The 24082-nt window shown below is 37.9% G+C and overlaps 1 protein-coding gene and 1 long non-coding RNA gene across 6 annotated transcripts in view; one reads left to right on the top strand and one right to left on the bottom strand.

Moving 5' to 3' along the window:
- Positions 1-15015, bottom strand: part of TNKS2 (tankyrase 2) — a 52066-nt gene extending 37051 nt beyond the window's left edge. Inside the window, exons 1-8 of one of the 3 annotated variants that reach the window (XM_028511285.2) lie at positions 14533-15015; positions 7694-7918; positions 5216-5311; positions 3918-3954; positions 3682-3757; positions 3016-3110; positions 1022-1088; positions 9-195 (exon numbers count right to left, since the gene is read on the bottom strand). In XM_028511285.2, coding sequence (XP_028367086.1) covers positions 9-195; positions 1022-1088; positions 3016-3110; positions 3682-3757; positions 3918-3954; positions 5216-5311; positions 7694-7918; positions 14533-14731 — 982 coding nt within the window. In that variant the 5' untranslated portion in view covers positions 14732-15015. The remainder of the gene's footprint in view (positions 1-8; positions 196-1021; positions 1089-3015; positions 3111-3681; positions 3758-3917; positions 3955-5215; positions 5312-7693; positions 7919-14532) is intronic. The other 2 variants (XM_036026991.1, XM_036026990.1) reach the window with 2 other exon arrangements.
- Positions 15016-15037: 22 nt separating this feature from the next.
- On the top strand, positions 15038-23397 carry LOC118500858. Of its 3 annotated transcripts, none has more exons than XR_004903442.1 (3): positions 15038-15844; positions 15944-15991; positions 22931-23397. It is a non-coding gene; the product is annotated as an uncharacterized LOC118500858 (long non-coding RNA). The 3 variants fall into 3 exon arrangements; XR_004903444.1 differs by lacking the exon at positions 22931-23397 and adding an exon at positions 20985-21440; XR_004903443.1 differs by lacking the exon at positions 22931-23397 and adding an exon at positions 20985-21440 and having other exon boundaries at positions 15038-15991.
- Positions 23398-24082: the final 685 nt, after the last annotated feature.

Genomic DNA, 24082 nt, shown 5'->3' with positions numbered 1-24082 from the left:
ATACTCACATGCTAATCTTTCTTTTAACTGTGGTGTGGGAGCCAAGTCGATAGCACTTTTATTATGACAATTCAGCAGTGTTGGATCTGCACCGTAACTCAGGAGAAGAGAGCACACTTCGACCCTGTTCTTAGAAGCTGCCTCGTGAAGAGGAGTGAACTGCCACAAGTCCATTGCATTTACACAGGCACCATGCTGGGGGGGGAGGGGGGAAGGTAACACATACTTAGTGTTCAATTTTTAAGAGAATTTAGAATTATTAATAGTCTGTAATTTAACATCACACAAGCTTAAACAGGTTATATTCCCAAAGTTCACTTTTTAAACCAATTATTTCAGAAAAAGAATACACCCCCCTTCCCCACCAATGGAAGGAACAGTAGCTGTTATGACCTTCTTATGACAGCTGCTGACAGAATAAGGAAAAATATTCAAGGGGCAGAATGAGTGCAGAATGAGAGAAGTGTATGGTCAAATACATATACAGAGACTGGGGAACAAAAAAAATTGGGGTGTGGGTAACATCCTTGGATGCACTCAAAGGAGGATATATTTTCTTTTATTCTCACCCAACAGGGAGCAAAATAAGGAGTTTCTTGCCAGTTCTGGGAACCTGCCTGTTCAACAATAGCCACCCAACATACTGGAAGAATTAAAGCTTACTCAGTGAGCCCGTTCCAACCCAAGGTACAAATGTTGTGAAGGTAACTGGTGGTTTTAACAATATACGATTCACTAAAAACTGCTTTCTGATATTTTTCAAGAGTTTTGAAACTTCTCTGTAGCCACAAATTATAGAATTACTTAATTTGCTATTTGTAAGATGGTGGTGCCACTTTATATTTAAAATCTTATGGTATTTCAAAAATCTCAAGTAAATGCTAACATATCAATCGTCTACATTTTATAATAATTATAAATACTCCTATATCCACTGAACACTAAAAACACATAGAAAATAGATACACTATGTATTTAAAGCACCTTATATAATTATAAAAAAAAGTAGAAGAAAACTAACCTTGACCAGAAGTTCAGTTACTTCATAATGACCATAAGAACAGGCATTGTGTAAAGGCACCAGATCACTACAATATGAGAGGGGGGAAACCTGTTATTACAGATTCCCTAAACTTATTTTATTTAATTTTGACTAATTTAAATTTAATTAGATTTAAATAGCAAATGGTTTATGTGACCTTTCAATAAAAACGTGTCCACTTGAACCTAAATCCTAGCAATCATAACTCTCAAGTCTCTGTGAAATCTATCTCTGCCCCTCACACCACCTACCCCGGCCAACACACACTGCCGCTGTTTTGGTTCAGGCTTTTACTATTGCTCCCTGTATTACTGAAATTAACCCTCACTTAAATTTGATCCTCAAGCTATGGCCAGATTTTTTCAAAAGGTTATCTAATGGGGTTACTCCTTTTTATACATCCTTCACTGGTTCTTCCTTGCTTTCAAAAGATGGTTTCAACTGCTTAGCCTGGCATATAACGATCTGACCCTCTCTAGCCTCACCCTGCAATAACAGTATACTAAACCACTTGCAGTTCCCTAAATGCCTGTACATAGGACTATCCCCTGGGTGTAGGATAGATTTCCCTCCCTCCTGGTTTACTTCTAAACATGTTTTCCAAACTCAAGAGCTCAAACAATGACTCTTCTTTGAGATAAATTCTGTAAGGTATATTCCTTAATAAAACTAAAACTTAATTTCATTGTGATTGCAATGGAAGAAGAATTTTCTACATAAGAAGGTACAGTGGAACCTTAAAATCTTTATGTATCTGTGAGCTGCTCCTCCACGGGAATTACTCGCAACTGATTACCCCAGACATGTATGTGATGGCCTCAGTCTCTAGTTATACGCCCTTCTTTAAAGACTCATGACTTTCCTTCCCATTTTTTGTCTACAAAATGTTTTACTTGCCTGATCCCCAATTCCATTTCCAACTATCTGCTAGTTACCTCCCCATGAGTTCCCATCATCATCTCATAAAACCAAGAATTCTAAAAGTGAACTCAATTTTTCCCCCTTACAATAATTTTCCCTTTTGGATTTTAGTATGTGCATCATTGTGTCTCACTCATTCAGCTTTAAAATTCAAAATGTAATTATCTTTTTATTCCTTTCACTCTCATCACATCCAGTCAACAAATCTTATCCATTGTTAAACTGAACTACATCTTGTATTATCTTTTCATTTCCATTTCATCTACCACCACTACTATATATCTTCATTATGCCCGAATCCCTGCCATACTCACTCCCCTTACTCTTTTATTGCTTCTATTCTCCCTCTCCAGTCTACCTTATCCATCGTCACCAGAATGTACTTCCTATAACTCCTCTTCTAGAATAATCATTCTCCTTGCTTGAGATCCTTCAATGGCTAACATGGCTGGCAGAATGAAGTTTGAATTGTTTAGGCTAAGATAACAAGTCCTCTAAAACCTGGTTCTTACCTATTTCTCCAATTTTAACCTTCATTTCTTTCCTATATGAATCACCTGCTTCAGCTAAGCTGGTCTAGTCACTGTTTCCTAAATATGCTGTCACATCTGCTTTAGCAACATCTTCTCACACTAATTCTCTTGAGCAGAGTGATGGTTCTTAAACTCCCTAGCTTTCTTGAACTGAGTCCAGGTCAAGTACCATCTCCTCCCAATGGATTTCCCAATCACTACAGCTATCACCAAGAGTCCCCTCCTGGGAACTCCTATAGTAGTGTCCTTCTGTATCATCTCAAATGTAGTACACAACCTGTATCGTTAGGTATTTTTTCACGCCCCCTAAAGTATAGTGTAAGTGCTAAAAGTGGTTGCCTTAATGTTTTATTAAGTCCCTGTATCCTCACAGCAATCTGCAATTACAAAAGCTCAAATGTTTATGCTGTTTAGTATAAAAAATGATTTTTATAAAGTTACAGAAATTATTATAAGGATAGTAACATTTGTTCAAATGTTACTGTTGAACAAAATCCTAACTTTTGTTCAAATACTTACCCTTTATCTTTAGCATGGACATCAGCTCCATGCTGCAGTAACAGCTGTACAATCTTTACTCTGTTGTATCCGGCTGCCAAATGCAGTGGAGTTGACTGAAATGTTAATCAGAAAAATTAATGAAATTCAAATACTGAAATTAAAAAAGTCTGAAAAGCAGCCCTGGCTGGTGTAGCTCAGTGGACTGAGCATGGGCTGCGAACCAAAGTGTCGCAGGTTCGATTCCCAGTCAGGGTACATGCCTGGGTTGCAGGCCATGACCCTCAGCAACCACACATCGATGATTCTCTATCTCTATCTCTCTCCCTTCCCTCTCTAAAATTAAAGAAATAAAATCTTAAAAAAAAAGTTTGAAAAGCTAAAAATCCAAACCAAAAATCCAGAGGAAAAGCTTTATAACTTTATTGTCTAAATAAATAGTCATTAATTTGGTTTTAAAATATCCAACACATTATTAAAAGCATAGAATAAAAGTTTGTAAGTTCATTATTGCAAACAGGAAGCAAACGATTACATGTTTATTTTCAATAAGGTTTAAAGTTAAAAAATCCAAATTACTGCTTAAAAGAATGCATCAGCACTCTCATCAAATGTTTTAATTTATAATAAGATAAATACATTTTTATGTTACCGGGGATTAACACACTTAGTTGGAAAAGGAAGTACCTTTCTACCATCACTTGCATGGCAGTTGACATTTAATGGTGTGAGTAGAGCCATCATTTTTTCCTCGTTGCCACTCCTAACACACACAAAAAATTCATTAGTAATTTCTAGTCTTTCTCAGTTCCTATTGAAGACATTTATGCAAACATTTAAAAAAATTCACTATTATAGTTTGCTTATTGCAAAAACAAAAAATGTAAATGGTAAAGATTTCATGGTATATATTTATAACACACCTGGCACTTTCCAAGAGTTCATCTTTCTTATATTCACCTGTGAATGAGGGGGGAAAAACTCAATTACAAGAGTAATGACATTTTTATGCATAACATGCTCAATCAACTATATTTAAAGTATATAAATCTGGAAATAAATTTCCAATAAATAGAAAATGATCAATCAATATTGTACAGTTTAAAAATATTTTTCTGAAGAACATGGAACATCTATGTATAAAAGTTAAAAAAAATAAAAAAGAATCAATGCTATATAATCAAGTGTGACTGCAATCATATGAAAACAATTTGCACAGAAAAAGGAAAGCCAAAAAAGGAAATATACCAAAATTTGAATAAAGTATGCCTTAGGTGGAGAGTTATAGGAGAACCTTTCCTTTCCTTTTTACTCCTTAAATTATTATCTAAAACCAATATGCTATTTACTATTCACTTAACACACAAAATGTATGTACAACTTCATTCAAAAGCCCAACACCCCCCCAAAATCCAATATTCAACCATTTAGAAATGAGAAAAGATAATCTATAGCATCACCAATTGAACATAATCATTAACATTCTTGTGAATCCAAGATTGTTACTAAACCCAAGATCAATACTAAAATTGTTTTTATGATAATGCTATTTTAAGTAGAAGGCCTTCCATTTCTGCATGTTTCACATCCACAGATTCAACCAACCTCAGAATGAAAATAGTATTTTCAATCCGTGGGTCGGTATCTAAGAATTCAGAAAGTCAACTGTATGCATTGGTTTATACCATCTCAAAGAACCTGAGTATCCACAGATTTTTGTATCTGTGGTGGGGGTAGGGGGTGTCCCTATGGACACCGAAGGACAACTGTATACAAGTGAAAACAGAATTAAATATAATCTCTTTATGCCTATAGCTTTTTATTTATAATGAATACAAAAAACCCTTTAAAATACAATTTAAACATAAGTTAACAAAATAGATAGTATCTGCTGAAATGACATCCAAACTGCTGCCCACAATATTAATTGCATATTGGCTACTAGTGCAAGGCTTCATTTGAGTCCCAAGACTTTTTTAAAAAGATAAAAGCAGAGAACGGCACAGTATAGTGAAGGAGGAACATGAATTAAAAAAAAAAAAATAAAACTTCACTTTTCTTAGACAAGAATCAAATGCCAACTATCTAGATGTAAAAATATAATAACTGAACTGACACTATTTTAAAATCTAGTCAAGGTCATTAACCACAGGAAGCTGTTTACCTAGCAAGCTCATTCTTTATATTCTTCCTGTAATACCCAGAGAATACACAAACTTACCAGTCAGCACTGCTTTGGCAGACGGGTCTGCTAAATCCAATGCTGTCCTTCCATCTGTATTTCGGATGGTCGGCTCAGCTCCATGTTGTAAGAGCACTGCAAAATAGAAATACTACTTTTTTATTTTATTTTTTAAAAAAGATTCTATTTATTCTTTCTAGAGAGAGGGGAAAGGAGAGAGAAAGAGAGGGAAAGAAACATCAATGTGTGGTTGCTTCTCCCACGCCCCCTCAACTGGGACCTGGCCCATAACCCAGGCATGTACCCTGACTAGGAATGGAACCAGTTACCTTTTGATTCACAGGCTGGTACTCAACCCACTGAGCCGCACCAGCCATGGTGGAATACTACTTTTTAAAGATGGTAATAATGACAATTGGATTTTAGTAAATAATTTTCTCAAAAACTCTGGTCCAGTGGTCTCAATGTATTTAAAAATCTTTCATATCCTGACAGTATGGTAAATGTTATAAAGATAAGAATATATAAAATGCTTTATTATTTAATGTATTATACTCATTAAATAAATATCTGCTAAGCTCCAAGTCAGATTTTCCTTTGCTAGACAAGAGACTAAAGACAGATAAGACTATATAAGAATATAAATGGCAAATCTGCTTGAAAGTTTGTTTTCTCATTTCAAATAAAAACCGCCTATGTTAGAAAGATTGTTCTATCATAACAAAAATGAAATTTCTAAACCCATGGATAGTCCAGGAATAGGGATCTGGGGTACTAAAAAAAAATATGCAAATTCTTAAAAAAAAAAAAAAAAAAAAGAAAAGGAAAACGCTCTCTGCAGGGTTAACAAACCCCAAATCAAAGCTGCTTATTATAACCAAAAGCACATAAAAAGAAAAGACCTGTGCTATACTCTGTATTGTTACCTGTTATATAAAGACATTATAGCATACTCTATAAATAAGGAGCTGGGGAAAGAAAGGCAAATACACGCAGAAAGGGAAGCCTAGCTTCCATTCTTTGACAAGGTTAATGTCCATTCTATTCTACTCTATTCCTACCTGTAACAGAAGAAAAATGTGAGGCATTAATGGCAGACACACATGTATTTTAAAATTTTCTAGTAGCCACATTTAAAAAATAAAAACAGGTTAAATTCATCCTAATACATTTTATTTAACCCAACATATCCAAAATATCTCAATATTTACATTCATATTGTAATCAATACAAAATTGAGATTTTTGCATTGCTTTTTACCGTATTAAGTCTTTGAAATCCAGTGTATTTTTCCCTTAGAATACTTCTCAGTTTCGACTAGCCACATTAGAAGTTCTCAGCTACCACAACGTATAGTGCAGATCTATAACTTTATTTGGAAAACGCTGTTACTATTAAAACGAATTATTTGTATGTCTGAGACTCAGGAACTAGGAAAGGATTATGAGCAGAAGGCAGAAGCAATATAATGCATAGGAAAGGAAAACTGGGCAGAGGTTACTAGGTAATCTGTTTTGTATCTTTATAAATCACCTAATTTAAACCGACAACTTCAGCATGAATAGTGATTTGGTGTGTGGAGGGCAGGGGAGAACAACGCAAGTCTAGCAAAGAGCCTCTGGACTTTTTCTAGCACGCAAAACTGGCTTTCTATCTGCCTGACAAACTTCAACTGTCCCTGTTTTGCATCAGGAAATAGAGCTAAGGTAGCAGAGTCCAAAATCCCAGACTTGTGAAGCTCAGAAAAGTCAAAACCAGGTTAATAAAACCTCTCAAATAAGCAGTCTTCTCACATATAATTTTCTGTCAATGATCAATCTGTTGGGCAAACCCTATGACAGATGATTTTCCCTTCAAATGCTTCTTTGCTTATCCTGTCATTTCTATTTTCCTACAATAACCCTGGTTTATGCTGCCATCGTATCTCATCTGGATTATTCTACAGTTTCCTAGCTAATCCCCCTGATGTTATCCCTTCTACCAGCCCCCAACCAGATCACTCTTTCTAAAATATAATACTCTCATCACACTTGTTCTCCTCCTTAAGTCTTCAATGATTCCATACAACCTACATAACAATATCAAGCTCCTTAACCTGGAATGCAAACTTCTTTATACAGACATCCTTACCCTTTCAATCTTCCTCCCACTACTCCCTGGAAAGTCTCCCAGAAGGAGTAACCAGACTCCAGCCTACTCACTGTGCTCATTACCCTCTAACATTCCTGTTCACTTCTACCATGACTTTATCTGGTTCTTTGTGTGTGCCATCTCTTAAGAGAACCCATGTTTCTAGAAAACAGGAATCTTGTCTCTATTCTTTGAAGAACTTAAACCCAGTACTATACACAAAATGACACTTAGTAAATAGTGGTTACCTTAAATCTTGAATTGTTCTTAAGTATTTAAATTCATCCTGGCAGAAATTGATCAAATTAACAAATGAAATCAATTCAGACACAGAATAATTACAAGCTATTTCAGAAAAATTCTGGAAAGTGAACAGAACAGTCTTACCAATGCAAACATCAATCTTTCCTTTAATTGCAGCTTCATGGAGAGGAGTGTAATTCCAATTATCACGAGCATTTGGGTCTGCACCATGTCGCAAAAGGAGATTGACCACTTCGGCATGACCAAAAGAGCATGCATTATGAAGAGGAATAAGGCCCCCATCATCGCGTGCTTGGACATTTGCACCATTCTGAAGCAAATATTCAACTACGTCTTTCCGCCCAAAACCTAAAAGAAAACAAATTATCCATATTTAAGTCCTCCAAAGAAAATATATCAAATTAGAACCGATAAGTAAAAGCCATGCTAAGATGCTTCTGGATGGGAAATAATAAGGGATTCAACAATTTAAGAATTCATTGACGAGACAGACATATACTCACTACTGACATGTATGACTAAACCCAGAAGTTGAAGTTTAAGCTTGGCAGAAGGGGTAAAGTGATCATATCTGTATAGCTACCAACATTCCAAGACACAGCTAACTTCTATAACTTGTTATCAACACGATTCATAGCCATTAAGATGTCTGAAACCTGCCTAGAGATTAACAGCAGATATCAGCATGTTTTCAAAGTCACATTGGAAGGACCATAACATGAGGGGAGGTCATGTTGCTATCCCGACAGAGCAGAAGAAGAGTCTAAAATTTTGAATGTTTGAAGCCATTTCTTGGCATAAAAGGAAATTTAGAGGGGGCCAGTATGTAGCTATTTAAAATTCAAAAATTTTCCACTGTTAAGATTTCGGGAAACCTTTAGATTCAAGATGCTTCCTAAATTCTGAAGGCTAATCCCTGATGAAATCCCCATTCTTATGGTCTCAAGATTAGTTCAAAGCCTCTGTTAAACACTCATTTCTTGAAGGAAAAATAGCTTTGCAGGTATATATTCTGGTCATGTTCCCACTGGCCAGGTAGAACATGAATAGGCATATCCTCAGAATCAATGCCAATCTCCATATCCTAAGGATTTCTTTACAAAGGAATCAGAAGCCTCAAGTTAGTAGTCATGGTTGCTCAGGATATATTGTGGTTTATTTTATAATTATGGAAGAGAATTTATCTTCAAACACTGCTGTTTCATACTGCTGTGTGAAAATCCTGATAAAATCATACGGTGAGTTTGAATTTACTATAAAGCACTAACAGTGAAACAAAGCAGGCATATTTTGAAAGTAAATTTGCTGATCAATAAACTGTGTCACTTAATGGCAGGTACTGTGTTCTGTTCATTTCTGTTCACTGGCCAAGGCTAGAATCTAGTATACAGGACTTAATAAACATTTGTTTTGCTTAGTACATGTTTAATACTTTGCTGAAATAGTAAGCAAATGACCCTCACAGAGACTATGAAGCTGATGATTTGTGATTACTAAGAAGAGCAGTCTATTCAATTTCTTTCTCGTCAAGTTTCCTTACTATCTAGGTACCACCAGTTTTAGCAGTTCTAGGACCTGTCTTGCTAACCAAGACTATTGTTAACAGTATCATATTTTGCTGCCACATGGGAAACATCTTTACATCTGAGTGGCTTCCAAAAAGCTATAAAGCAGTGAAAGTCATCATGAAGAAACCAACTTAAATCCTCAGGAAATTTTACTGAGACCTGCTACCTCCCCTTTTTATAGTCTAAAGATGGGGTGGGCCACTGATGATATAACTGGCCCAATATGAAATGACAATAATGTCTTGACAATCTAAACGTAGGTTGGTGTCATGTACAGCTTTGTCAGAAGAAAATGTTCAGAAGCAGAAAATGTCAGTAATCGCCACAAAACAGAAGGCCCCTGTAGTCTGGAAGATGGGATGTAGAATCAAGCAGCCTTAAGCTCTGATTTACATAGTCAGGACTCTTGTCAGATTTTTCTGAGGGATGTCATTTTAAACTTCCAATAACTTCAGCTGGCAAAGATCTAAGAAAGGTATTTCCATATATTTTAGAGAGGAATAGAAGGGAGAAGGTTTGGCCTAGCTCAACTTGGGACAGATACACCATCAGACTAGGAGAAACTTTGAAACATGGTCTGGGGTGATGAAATTCTGACAATCTAAATGAGGAAGTACTGAAACAAATACTCCAAACTAGTTGTTAATGAAGTCAATCACTTACCTCTAAGTCCAGCAAGAGTTGAGGAAAAAAGTGTAGCTCAAGTCCTGATAATACTGGGAAATCGGCTAAGTCATGAAAGATTCTGAATTCTTAAATATACCAACATTTATCTTATACTGGGTTTTTCCACAGATGTATGACTTACTACTCCCCCCCACCCCCCGCCCACCAAAAAATAACCTTGGAAATAATAATCTCTAGTTCAGTCCTAAGTTAGGAATGTGGGTACATTTTGTGCATCTCCCATAATTATGACGTTGGCCTTAGAGACAAAAGGAGGAAATACTATTGATACTATTGAAACGTTATTGGATGTCTTTAGAAGTACCATTTTGGGGAAGGATATGAATGACAAGCAAAAAACGTACTATATGTATCTTTGGTAGCTGAGCTGTTAAACCTTCAAATGGGGTAATCATTACACTTTTCTTTTTTGGTTAAAATATTTATTTTGAGAGGGGAAGGGAGGAAGAGAAGGACAGAAGCATCAATGGGAGAGAGAAACATCAGTCAGTTGCCTCTCATACACATCCCAACCAGGATCTGAACCCTCAACCCAGGCATGTGTCTTGAGAGGGAATCAAACCGGCAACCTTTCACTTTGAGGGAAGCCACACCAGTCGGGGCCCATCCTCTTTCTTATACCAGTCAGATTCTGATCTGCTGGTCCAAGTGCTTACCCTATGCAGAAATCCTTTCTACAATACCTCTGAAAGATGCCAATCCAGTCACTGCTTGGACATTTCCAGCTAATTCCACAGCTGAACAGCTCGTTAAAGGCAGTGTGAACTCTTGCAACCTTCCATTTACTGGTCCTTGTTAGGACTGCTGAAACCATACATAAGTCACACCCACTCATTTTCCTATGGGACTATCTTCCACATATGTGAAGACAGTAACATTGTCTGACCTTAGTATTCTTTCATTTCTTTTTTTTTTTTAAGAAAGAAATAAGGGAACTAGGTAGGATTTTGTTTGTTTATTTATTTATTTATTTTTAGAAAGGGAAGGGAGAGGGGGAGAGAGAGAGAGAGAGAGAGAGAGAGAGAGAGAGAGAGAAACATCAATGTGTGGTTGCTGGGGGTTATGGCCTGCAACCCAGGAATGTGCCCTGGCTGGGAATCGAACCTGGGACAGTTTGGTTCCCAGCCCGTGCTCAATCCACTGAGCTACGCCAGCCAGGGCTTGACCTTAGTATTCTTTCATTTTTAGAGTAAGTAACTCTAGTTTTCATCTGTTGCTTGTATAATAAATTCCAGAGGCTCTAATTCCACTTCCCTTACCGGAATAAGAAAATTCCTTCTTATATGCAATTCACACTACTGTATACAGTAATCAGGGTTCAGCCTGACTGGTCCAAAGTACATGGCTGAGTAGCAAACTACAAATAAACTACATATACAAAACAGGTGTTACTTTGTTTAGCTAGAACTCTACAATGCAAGCTCTTTTCAGCTTGTCATTCTCCAATATACGTAAACCAACTATCTCTTTCTACCATCTATCTAAATTCCTTAAACCTGATAAGTGATTTTATACATTTCTCTATTGAATGATAGCTCTGTGCACACCTACCCCAAAATATTTAAAATTTTCAAGCTACTGAATTCTATTTCACTTGCCACCCCCCACACCAGTTCTATGATTCTAGAGAATGCTATGTATTTCTTTCTTTCACTATGGTGGACAATAAGATGAATTTCTCCCAAAGTTTCTGTCCCTCTTCTTTATTTTTCAGAAACAATCCCTTTTACTGAGATCCGCTGTTTTCTAGGGGATTACACTGTCAAGAATTTCAGAAGCTATTGCTTTTAGCAAAATTAAAGCTGCAGCCTCCTTACCACCAGCTTGTCTCTACAAGTTTTGTGACATGTCACAAAAAATTCATTCATATCCTGTATGTGTGTGTTGGGGGGTGGGGGGGAGTGACAGGTAGGGGACAAAAGGAAACTGGATTCAAGAGGAAATAATTTTTCTCATAAAAATGACTTCTTAAAGCATGCTTATTTAGAAAAAATGTAATCTAGTTCAATAATAAAAACACCCAATAGAAGAAAAATTCCAGTTTATGTTGATTGCTTTTTTCATTAACAGACCTCCTTTGGGGATGGCTACTGATTATTCTTGTAACTAAGTATTTTAGGTGAAAAGACACAATTTCTACTAAACTGTTCTTCTATCAGGATTCATTTTCTTTGGTCTGCACATATCCCTCATTCCTGTTCCTAGGATATCAAAAAGATAAAAGCATGCTCCCTCCCACCCCCAGGAAAACCTCCAAACTTTAATTGGTGCGTGGTGGGGGGGAAGTTCTCTTCCATAGCTTACTCTATAATGTGCAAACCCAAGAAACTGCTTGGTCAAACAGCTACACAGTCTCACCACCTATGTTGAGTTTCCAATGGCATGTTTAGATGCACGTTAACATGACTGATAACCCTCTACCTACAAAATATATAAAATGTACTCTCCATATAGTTAGAGAAAATGCAGCTGAATGCATTACATAGAAATGAAGAAGCAAGTTCTCTCTCATTAATCTAATAATTTAGACTGAATTTACAGAACTAATTTTAAAAAAGTTTCTTTTTTGTGATTTGGCATTTGCAAAGTCTACATAACTTTCTTGTGACAAAAATTTTTAAATTAAAAATTGTTTTAAATTACAATTGACACATAACATACTAGTTTTAGGTGTACAACAGGGTGGTTAGACTTTTATATAACTTATGAAGTTATATGCCTAGTTTTAAATGCAGGGCTTTAAAGCTCTTGTGTAATGTAGACTGTTAACAATCTTTATTACTCTCCGTTTATACCTTAAATTCTTAATTTTATAACCTGTACCTGATAAAATAGGTAAATTGTGAGGGGTGGGTTTGTTCCTAAAATAAGTTTTCCATTTCAGTCTGGACAAATCACAATGAAACCTATGTACTTTGAAATGTTGGGACAGAACTGAGAGTGGAATGGTGGTGGAGGAACAAAATCAATCAGATAATCCCATAATCTTAGCCCTCTAAATATTACTATTTTCAGATATGAACTCATTAATACACCAAATTCCTAAAAGGCAGCAACTAAGATCTTCCTTGGTTATTTTTATCTCACAGATCAAATGAACAGAATCTAAGTAATACTACCCTTTGGATTACATATCAGTTGGTTATGACACTTGGCCAAATCAGTAGTTTTAATGTTCACTACATGGTCAAACAGGGCAATCCAAATTAGTGAGAAAGGTGCCCCTGAACACCAAAATTTTAGGCAAAATGACTAAACAGGTGAGATTTGACTTTAGTATTCTTATTCTTCCCTTTCTGCTGTCCACAGGCCGTTTCTAGTTCTCTCACCCATACTCCCTCAAACTTTCTCTCTTTAAAAAGGCTTTCCAATGGGAACCCAATAAAGTTGTAACTAGTTGAGAGAGCATACATCCTAATAATATCTACACTTTAAAACAGGTACAGTTAAAGCAAACAAATCTCCTGTGGCAGAAGGTGTAAAGCAGTGTCTGTGAACAAGGGAATCTTATGCTCCTCTGCTCATCATTTCTACTCCAAAAGAACAGAGTGCTTTAAAGCATATCCTTCTGTTTTTTCAAAATTATTTTAGCCCTGGTTGCACAGCTCAGTTGGTTAGAGATCAGCCAATATGCCAAGTTTGCAGTTCGAGCCCTGGTCAGGTCATATACTAGAATTAACCACTGAATGTATAAAATGGAACATCAAATTGATGTTTCTCTCTCTCTCTAAAATCAATATACAAAAAGTTGTTTTAAACTATCATATAATACACGAAACAAAAAACCAGGATTATAAGAAGTATGAGAACCTATTTCCATTTTCAATCAGGAGGAGAGTGTTACGATCTTTCCTCAAAGTGACAAGTATAAATGCTTTACAGAACTAAGCTGAGTATCTCGTTTCCAGTTCTTTCAAATTCGCCAATAAAATTTAATATGCTTATATTACAAAGTAAACCTAGTAAATATTAAAAGTCATTCAAACACTCTAAGTCTCAGAATGAGGCGAGGTTAGTCCCAATTTAACTCTAGGTCCAAGCTAAAACACCTGCACCATCTTTCCTCTTACCCTATTTTTCACTCCAACTTGTGTATGTGTCAGAGACCACCATCCTGGATCTAGCCTAAACCAGAACTCAGTTCTCCCGATCTTGACAACTTCCAGTCCTAGTCTCGACAGAAACTTTCTAATGACTGACTACATAAACACTTTAAGGCAAATAAGGCAATGAGCCAATTGAGCTCCTCTTTCTAAATTACATCTTTGCATTTTACAAAGGGCCTTCAACACCTTAACCCAAAGGATCGATAAGAATAACAATGGAATTTGCAAGAACGACCGGTTTTGGAGATAACTAGCCTTTCAGATTACAAGGTCTACTCTGTCCCTTGCTCTATCTTGTGTGCAGAGGCCTTTTAGGGTAGCAAGACCGGAAGTTGATACAGGTACTGTTGATACAAAACAAAGCCAAAGAAAAAGAAAAAACCCTCCAAAGAGCACAGCACGCTCCTCCCAGCTCCTACCCCAATCCCTTCAATTCCCCACTGGACTAGAACGAGAAAACCACGTCCGAGGTCCCGGGCGGGGGCGCGGGGGCAGCGGGTAAGGCCAGGAGCAGAAAAGCACTGTGTTTTGTTTTTGAGCCTGAGAGCCCGGGTGCGCAGGTGGGGTCTGGCGCGAGTCACAGCAGCGACGTCCGCGTTACCTGCCGCGAAGTGGAGCGGGGTGGATTTCCTGCCCGCTGTGTCACGGCTGTTCACTTTCTCGGGCGTCACCAGCCTCTTGACTCGCTCCACGTCCCCGTTGCGGCACGCTTCGAACAGCTCGCGGGCGGCCGGCTCCACCGCCTCGGCCGCTGCGCCCGCGCAGGCCGCGCCGCCACCGGCGCAGCGGCGGCCCGACATTATCCTGGCCGCCGCCGCTGCCAGCAGCAGCGCCAGCAACGGCAGTAGGAGCCCCGGCCCCGCGAGCAGGAGGGCGAGGCCCCCCGGAGCAGACGCGCTCAGGGCCCGGGCCGCTAGGCTCCCTGCTGTCACCGGGCTCGGCGTAGACCCATGGCCACGCCGCCGTGCGCCCCTCGCTGGGCCTCGGGACCCCCGACTGCCCCACGGCGGCGGAGGCAGCGCGAGCCCGACGTTCGAGACCCGAAGCGACGCGGCGGCGGAAGCTGAGAAGGCCCCTCCTGCCAGCTCCGCGGAGTCCTGGGAGCGCAAGTGACGACAGGCTGCGCTTGCGCAGTGGTCGGAGACCGGCCGGGAAGGTTTCGGAGAGCGGGTCGCGCGGAGGGGTTTGTGGGAAATGTGAGGCGAGAGGCTTGGGCAGCGGGTGGAGAAGGGGTTTCGTATCATCGCCATCTTTGCGGTGGGTTTTGCTGAAGTGGAAAATCTCTGCTTATTGCCCTTTTTCAAAAAGCGTGAATTTCCTCTCCTAAATTTGCTTACTGCTTTTACACCAATAAAAGCCCTTGGACCTTCCCGCCTCCCACCGCGATCTTGCATATTACTTTGGAATTCTTAGTGTGGAAATTTTCCATTTTATTTCAGTTTCCACAATCTCTTTCTCCTAGGGGATTTCTTTTTTTGTTTTCTTTACTGATTCTTCCCTTCCCCCACAACTGCAATTTTGCTGTGTTTTGCTTGTAAGCTACTTCTCGGAAATCAATGCATTGCTCTCCACTTGATGAGAAGTTTGGGTGAGCTGCCCCAAGAGCATTTAAAGGAAATTAAAAAAGCGATGACAGTTTGTGCTAATTCTAAATTAATAAGTGCGAGTTCTGGCCCTGGTTACTCTTTCCATAGTGAAACTATTAGGTGAGGGCTAACTAAACAGCCCATACGTAAATCAATATACTGACTTAGATGAGGTGTAAATACACGGGACGAATGTTAATGAATTGCAATTTTGTTTATTGTCCATTAAAGCAAGAAAAACACAAAATTCTCATGTTAAAGGTAGTGATGTGTCTGTTTATGATCATTCCCTACACCATGCCCTGGCCTCAAGAAACGGAAAGAAAGGTGTGCTCACATGAAATGGTACATGCTGACCTTTGACAAAGCTGACAAGCATTTCCCACCCCCACCCCCCTTGCCTTAACTTCTTAACCTGTTTTTCAGGAAATTCAGTTTTTGTTTGGAAATGTTGACTCATTACTGTGTTAAAAGGTAGAGGATGTACGCTTTGGGGAGAATTTTTTAGAAATACATACATTATGAAGATATATGTGTATGAAATATATTTAGTATAAATTTAAATTATGTGGCACATTAACAAAATGAATATCCATGGATGCACCTAAGAACTAGAATACAACTAGAATACAACTATTGCATCTATCTTTTTTGTCCCCATTTCATCTATTTTCCAAATATATTCCAATATTATTTGTTCTTACAGTTTCTTTCCATGTGTGTGTTCCTCAACAACATATTGCTTAGTTTTACTTGTTATTGAGCTTTGTAAACATATCAGTCTGTGTGATCTTTTATCACTTAAGAAGATGTAATACTCATGCATTCATTTCCATTACTTTATAGAGTTGCCTTGGGTGGATATACCACAAATTTACAATTCTACTGGCCACTTGGTTTGCTTCCAATTTTCTGTTGTTATGAACAATAGTGCTATGAACATTTTTATACATTCTCCTGGCATTCACGTGCAGAATTTTTTAAAATATATTTTATTGATTATGCTATTACAGTTGCCCCATTACCCCCCTTCATTCCCCTCCACCCTGCACACCCTTTCCCACCCACATTCCACCCCCCTTTAGTTCATGTCCATGTGTCATAAGTTCTTTAGCTTCTACATTTCCCATACTACTCTTGCCCTCCCCCTATTTTCTATCTACCATCTATGCTACTTATTCCCTGTACCTTTCCCTCCCCGCTCCTCCTCTCACTCTCCTGTTGCTAACCCTTTGTATGATCTCCATTTCTGTGGTTCTGTTCCTGTTCTAGTTGTTTGCTTAGTTTGCTTTTGTTTTTGTTTTAGGTGTGGTTGTTAATAATGGTGAGTTTGCTGTCATTTTACCATACATGTTTTTTATCTTCTCTTTCTTAGATAAGTCCCTTTAACATTTCATAAAATAAGGGCTTGGTGATGATGAACTCCTTTAACTTGACCTTATCTGAGAAGCACTTTATCTGCCCTTCCATTCTAAATGAAAACTTTGCTGGTTAGAGCAATCTTGGATGTGTAGGTCTTTGCCTTTCATGACTTGGAATACTTTCCAGCCCCTTCTTGCCTGCAGGGTCTCTTTTGAGAAATCAGCTGACAGTCTGATGGGAACTCCTTTGTAGGTTACTGTCTGCTTATCTCTTGCTGCTTCTAGGATTCTCTCCTTCATTTTCATCTTGGCTAATGTAATGATGATGTGCCTTGGTGTGTTCCTCCATGGGTCCAAGTTCTTTGGGACTCTCTGAGCTTCCTGGACTTCCTGCAAGTCTATTTCCTTTGACAGATTGGGGAAGTTCTCCTTTATTATTTGTTCAAATAACTTTTCCACTTGTTCCTCTTCCTCTTGGCCTTCTGGTACCCCTATAATTTGGATGTTGGAACATTTAAAGATGTCCTGGAGGTTCCCAAGCCTCTCCTCATTTTTTTGTATTCTTGTTTCTTTATTCTTTTCTGGTTGTATGTTTCTTTCTTCCTTCTAGTCTACTCCATTGATTTGAGTCCTAGTTTTCTTCCCATCACTATTGGTTCCCTGTGCATTTTCCTTCATTTCGCTTAGTGTAGCCTTCATGTTTCATCTAATTTGTGACCAAATTCAACCAATTCTGTGAGCATCCTGATCACCAGTGCTTTGAACTGTGCATCTGATAGATTGGCTATCTCTTCATTGCTTAGTTGTATTTTTTCTGGAGCTTTGATCTGTTCTTTCATTTGGACCATTTTTGTTTTGTCTTGAGGCACCTGTTATGTAGTGAGGGGTGGAGCCTTAGGTGTTTCCCCTGGTGGTTCAACCCAGTTGCTGGGTTGTGATGCTGTATGTGGTGGCGGGGTCAGAGAGGGAACAATGGCATTTGCTCCGATCTCCTTTGGACTTCAGTCCCTTCTGCCGCTTCCCCCAAGCAATCTAGGCCTTTCTGGTGCTAATTCCCATGTGGGTGGGCTTATAGACATTCTAGGACCCTGTGGGTCTCTTGAATGAACTCTCATGAGGCCAGGAGTCTCTCCCTGCACCTCAACCCCCACAGGCATTTTCAATCAGTGCCCTGAGGCTCCATTTCCTGGCACTGGGACCCTGGATTGCACGCAGTGCCTTGCTTCACAATCGCCATCTTGCTGGGTCTGCTGGTTGCCACCCCGCACCCGGGGTCTACATGTGCAGGAATTTAAAATGTGAGTGCCGACCAGTGGTTGTTGGCACCAGTTCAATTCCAACAGGAATCCCCAATTTGAAGTGTGGTGAGGAAGGAAAATTTATTTAATGCAAACAGCTTAGTTGTGTTACAGTATGGCTGTGAGAACAGCACAATCGTGTTAGTGCTCATTTATGAAGAGTGTGGCTGTAGAATAACATGGCTGTGAGGTGGCCTGGGATGAGAATTTTGTCTGCTCCACCTGCTTGGGGTCTACCCTGTTTCAAGCTGGTCTTCGGTATTTCAGCTCCAGCCTTCAGTTTTCTATGTGAAGTAGAAGTGCACTCTTTGAGTCAGAAGGGAACTGACTTATGTATAAAGGAATCCCTGCCCATGTTCCCTTAGTTCATCCTCAGACAAACTCCAAATCCTCAGGGTTTGGTCTGAAAAACACTGCCTTGATTGGTTGTAATGGAACTGCCCTGATTGGTAGGTGAAGATGCTAATGGGGCTATAACTATGCAGTTCCAATTGGACAGGGAAAGTCTTAGTCCTATTGGTTGAAATGCAATTCCAGGAACTGCTTCATGAAGGTTGGCTAAGAGAGCAGGGATGCAGTGCAGGCAGGCAGTTCAGTGCAGGATGTGGGCTGCTCACTGTAGTGTGGTTTGTGTGAGAGGCCTGTTTATAAATCTGAACTCAGCCAACAAGAACTATTCTCAGTAGGTACATTCATTGTGGGGTCAACAAGAGTCCTTCAGATTTTTTGACACATAGTATAAGAAATGCAATTGGTATCTTCAACTGGTAAACACATGCACATATATAAAATTCACAAAATAAAGCAATACTCACCTTTCTAGTGTTTAAAAAATGCTAATTGCAACTCTCAATAAATGGGTTACAGAACTCACAAATGAGTGGTGACCTAAGGTTTGAAAAACACTGTGAGAAAGGACTACCTAGAAGTGGAATAGCTGAGTCATAAGGAATGTGAATGTCACTTTACAAGGTAACGCCAAGTTGTTTTTCAATGAGATTGTTGATTATGTACATGTCCACCAGCAGCATGTAGGAGGGTTTTAAAAATTTTTTTTGTCCTCATCAACCCTTGGTATTATGAGATTAATTTTTCAAATATAGTGGGTATATGTGGTATCTCAAAGAGGTCTTAGTCTGAATTTTGTTGTCTTTTTATTGTATTTTTTACATTTCTGTTTATCCCCCTTATTCCCTCTTCCACCTCCACCCTACCCATCCCCGTAATCACCACACTCTGAATTTTTAAAAGTACCAGATGATCAACTAGAGTAATGCAAATCAAAACCTCAATGATATAGAATGACTACTATCAAAAACCCAAAATAAGTGCTGGTGAGAATGTGGAGAAATTGGAACCCTTGTGTAAAGCGTACAATAGCTATGGAAATCAGTGTGGCATTCACTACAAAATTTAAAATAGAACTATTATGTGATCTAGTAATCCCACTTTTCGGCATATAGATAAAGGAGTAGAAAGCAGGCCCTTTGCAGAGATACTTGCACACCCTTGTTCATAACAATGTTACACACCCTAGCCAAGAGGTGGAAGCAACCCAAATGCCCACAAACAGGTGACTATAATAACAAAATGTGGTATATACGTATAACAGAATATCATTCAGCTTTAAAGAGAAGGAAATCCCGTCATATGTTACTGGATGAAACTTGGATGAAACTTGAGGACATTGTGTTAAGTGAAATAAACCAGCACCCCCCACCCCAAATGCTGTATGATTTCACTTACATGAGGTGTATTAAGTTTGTTAGGGCTGCCATAATAAAATACCACAGAATGTGTGGCTTACACAACAGAAATTAATTTTCAGTTCTTGAGACTAGAAGTCCAAGATCAGGATGTTGGCAAGTTTTATTTCTCCTGAGGCCTCTCTCATTGACTTGCAGATAGCCATCTTCTCACTGTATCCTCGCTTAGCCTTTCCTCTGTTGGGATGCATCCCTGGTATTTGTGTGTCCAAATTTTCTCTTATAAAAGGACACAAGTCAGATTGGATTAGGGCCCACTCATATGGTCTTATTTAACCTTAGTTTTCTTTGAAAAGGCCTTGTCTCCAAATATAGTCACATTCAGAGGTACTGGGGGTTAGGACTTCAACATGAATTTTTTGGGAGGGTATTATTCAGTTCATAACATGAGGCGTCTAATGGAGATAAACAAAAACAGAAAATTGAGTGATGGTTATCAGGGGCTGAGGAGAAGAGGAAATAAGGTTTTTTGTTAAATGGGTATAGAGGTTCACTTTTGCAACATGGAAAATTCAAGATACCTGCTGTACAACAACGTGAATATACTTAACTGTACATTTAAAAATGGTCAAGATGATATTAAAATGCAAATAAAGTTAAATATCTTTTCATTATTTATGGTCTATTTGTATTTCCTTTTCAGTAAAATGCTTATTTGTATCTTCCCATTTTTTGTATTGGGTTGTTTGCCTTTGCCTTTGAGTTGTGGACATTCTTTATATATTCTACATACTAATCCTTTGTTAGTTATATGTGTTGAAAATATCTTCTCTGAGATTGTAGTTGCTTTTTTACTTTCCCAATGAAAACATGTCTCAGTTTTAATATACTTGAGTTTGTAAGTACCTTCAGCTAGAGTTTGTGTTTATGTGTGTTTAAGAAACTGCCTCCTTACCTTGAAGTAGTAAAGATATTTTTATTTTCTTTTAAAGGTTAACACTTTTGCTTTCTATACTTGAATTCTTAATTCTTCTGAATAGATTTTGAGTATTGTATGAGAAAGGTGTTCCATTTCTCTTGTTTTGCTTTTTTTCCCATATAGATAACAAATTGTCTCATCACCACGTGTTAAGAATTCCCTCCTTTCAGAAGAGAACTGCAGCACCACTTCTGGTTTCCATAAGTGACGAGCCTGTTTCTGGACTCCATGTCATTCTGTTGGTTGATTTATGTATTTATATTCTCCCTCCAATACATCTAAGTACATCCTTCAATACTATCTTAGCACGGCCTATGATAAATTTTGATACCTGCTAGTATCACATCTTATTCTTATTTGTTTTTTTCTGAGATTTGGCTATCCCATATGGATTTCAAATTCCTTGAAAACCTCATTGGGATTTTCATAAGTCTTGCACTGAATTCATAGATTAATTGCCATATATATGTATATATCCTATATTAAGGATATTGAGTCCTTCCATTCTTGAACATGGCATATCTCCATTTATTTAGGTCTTCTTCAATGAATTTCAATAAAATATTGTAGTTTTCTTCATATAGGTCTGCACATCCTAGTTTTATTGCTATCATAATCATATCATATCAATAATAACAGAAAAGTGACAAGATTTTTGGGAATTTTATATCAGCAAACACAGCTGGCTCAAACTGAAGGGGACAGAGACAGGATGAAGTGAAGAAAGAATGACTCTAAGGGCAGAGCCATGGATGCAGAGGCCAGAGAGAGTGGAGCTTCCACCTCAGAGGGCTGAGAGGACAGAGCATCAGGCCCCAGAGGATTACTCCTAAGCCTTGAAATTTGGAATTTGCACTGCTGGTTTGTGAACTTGCCTTAGAAAGATAATCCCTTAATTCCTTCCAGTTTCTTTTCAGTTTAGGAATAGGAATGTCTATCCTATGCCTGTCTGATCATTGTATTTTGAAAGCAGATAGTTTATTGTCTAGTTTTATAGGTCTGTGGATAGAGAGGAATTTTGCCCCATGATGGACCATACTCAGAGTTTCACCAATATTAATTTAGATGATGAGATTTGGAACTTTTTTTTTTTTGAGTTGATGATATTTTAGATTTAGTTTAGTATTGGAATGGGTTAAGATTTTGAGATTTGGGGTTGGGGTGAATGTATTTTGTACATAGGATGTACATGAGTTTTGGGGAACAGAAGGCAAAATATACTGAGTTGAATAGTGTCCCCTCTAAAGTCACATCCAATCTTGAGCCTCAGAATGTGACCTTATTTAGAAATAGGGTCTTTGCTAATGTAATTAAGTAGAGGGCATATTGGATTAGGATGGATCCTAAACATAATTACTGGAGTCCTCACAAGAAGAGCTGAGGACACATAGACACAGACAGAGGGGAAAAAGTCGTGTGAAGATTGCTGGCAACCACCAGTAGCTAGAAGAGGCAGGGAAGGATCCTCCATAGAATGTTTCAGAGGAAGCATGGCCCTGCTGACAGTTTGATTTCAGTCTTCCAGTTACCAGAATTGTGAGAGAATAACTTTGTTATTATAAGCCACACTGTTTGTTTTACTTACAGCAGCCCAAGGAAGTTAATACACAGAGCCACGAAGAGTTGTGAGAAGTACTTGTCCACCATAGGTATGTGTAGGACTGAAAGCTCACAAAACATGGTGGACTGGGCAAGTGGATTAAATGAATAAGTGACAAGGGCATTAAAAAGGGTTACCAAGTGACCTCTGCTCATGTAAGGGGTTGCAGGAGTTTGAGAATGAGACAGCAATCACAAAATGATTTAGTGAGGAAGCTTTGCCTTGGTATTTAACTTGATACCTAATAGGAATTGATTATATGACTATTTACTTTTCATCCTTTGTACTCCTTTGAATTTCTCTACATAAATAGGAATGGTATTTTGGCCTTTCCATTTCTGTGGTACTTTCAGCTATTTTATGTTTATGACAGAAAATGCGGCATGTTCTGTTACGGCCAAAGCAGATAGAAATGCATTCTCATCTTATTTGGTAAAAAAAACACAACTTTTGTATTTTTTCTTTACAGGAAATGTTTGTTGATTTTTCCTCTCAGGAGTTTTTACCCCAGAGAAACTCTTACGAAGATGCACAAGGAGACATGCACAGGATGTTTATTGCATTCACTTATGGTAACCAAGAGTTGGAGACAACTTACATGTCCTTCATAAAAGAATGGATAAGGAAAACATAGAAGCATATGATGGAATATGATACAATGGTCAGAAGAAATGAACTGGATTTTCATAGAGCAATATGAACAGACCTCATAAACAAGGTTGTACAAAAAATTAAAAGAATGCAATTGATAGCACAGTTTCATGTATATAAATTAAGAAATATACAAAAATATTATTAAATATTTTCAAGGACAAATAAATGTGTGAAAGGTAGATTGGAAGAAAATTCATTAAATACATAAGAGAGAGACTGTACGGTGGGATCCAAGCTCTCATCTTGGGGGAGCAAATTCTCCAACATGGAAAAGAAAATGAAAAAGTGAAGGGCAATGAAAAAGTGAAAAATGAAGTTTGGAACCAGGGATAGGGATAAAGAAAAAAAGATGATAAATAGATTTTAAAATATTTTCAAACAAGACTTAACCTAGGTAGGTAATACTAACACCATAAAATTAATATTCTCAATTCAATTCTATCCACCTGAAGTAAAAAAGAAGCCTCTGCTAAAAATTCACTGAGGGGTAATACTTTTTGAAATAATTCTATTTTTATTTTATTTTGTTAGGTTATACCAATATGAAATAAATTTAACATTTTGCTTCAATCTTTTTTTAAAATTGCAAATTATTTTATTAGGTTAATACAGCATACATTTAATAATAAGAACATTCCTATTTCTGTGAAAAGCTTAGCAAGTTCTTTTGCTCCAATCTTGAAAAAAATTTGTTTTCAGCCTGCTTTATTAATTATATATTTGTTTTTAAATATTATATATTTATTTTTCTCATTTGTTTCTTGACAAAATAGCTCAATGACAAGTTCTTGTAATTTATTTAAATTTACATTTTGCCATAGGGCACACTAACTACTATGCAGTTGGGATTTAGAGACAACCATATACCTGATTTAAAAAAATGAGAAATTCTTTTACTTAGCAATACTATTTCCCAGAGCATAATCAATAACTTCACTGAAGGAAGAGCTCTTAAATTCTGTGGTTA

This window comes from Phyllostomus discolor, chromosome 5 (genome assembly GCF_004126475.2).
Source record: "Phyllostomus discolor isolate MPI-MPIP mPhyDis1 chromosome 5, mPhyDis1.pri.v3, whole genome shotgun sequence".
NCBI lineage: Eukaryota > Metazoa > Chordata > Mammalia > Chiroptera > Phyllostomidae > Phyllostomus > Phyllostomus discolor.
The sequence above is the reverse complement of the archived record's forward strand: the minus strand, read 5'-3'. Positions and strand labels throughout refer to the sequence as shown.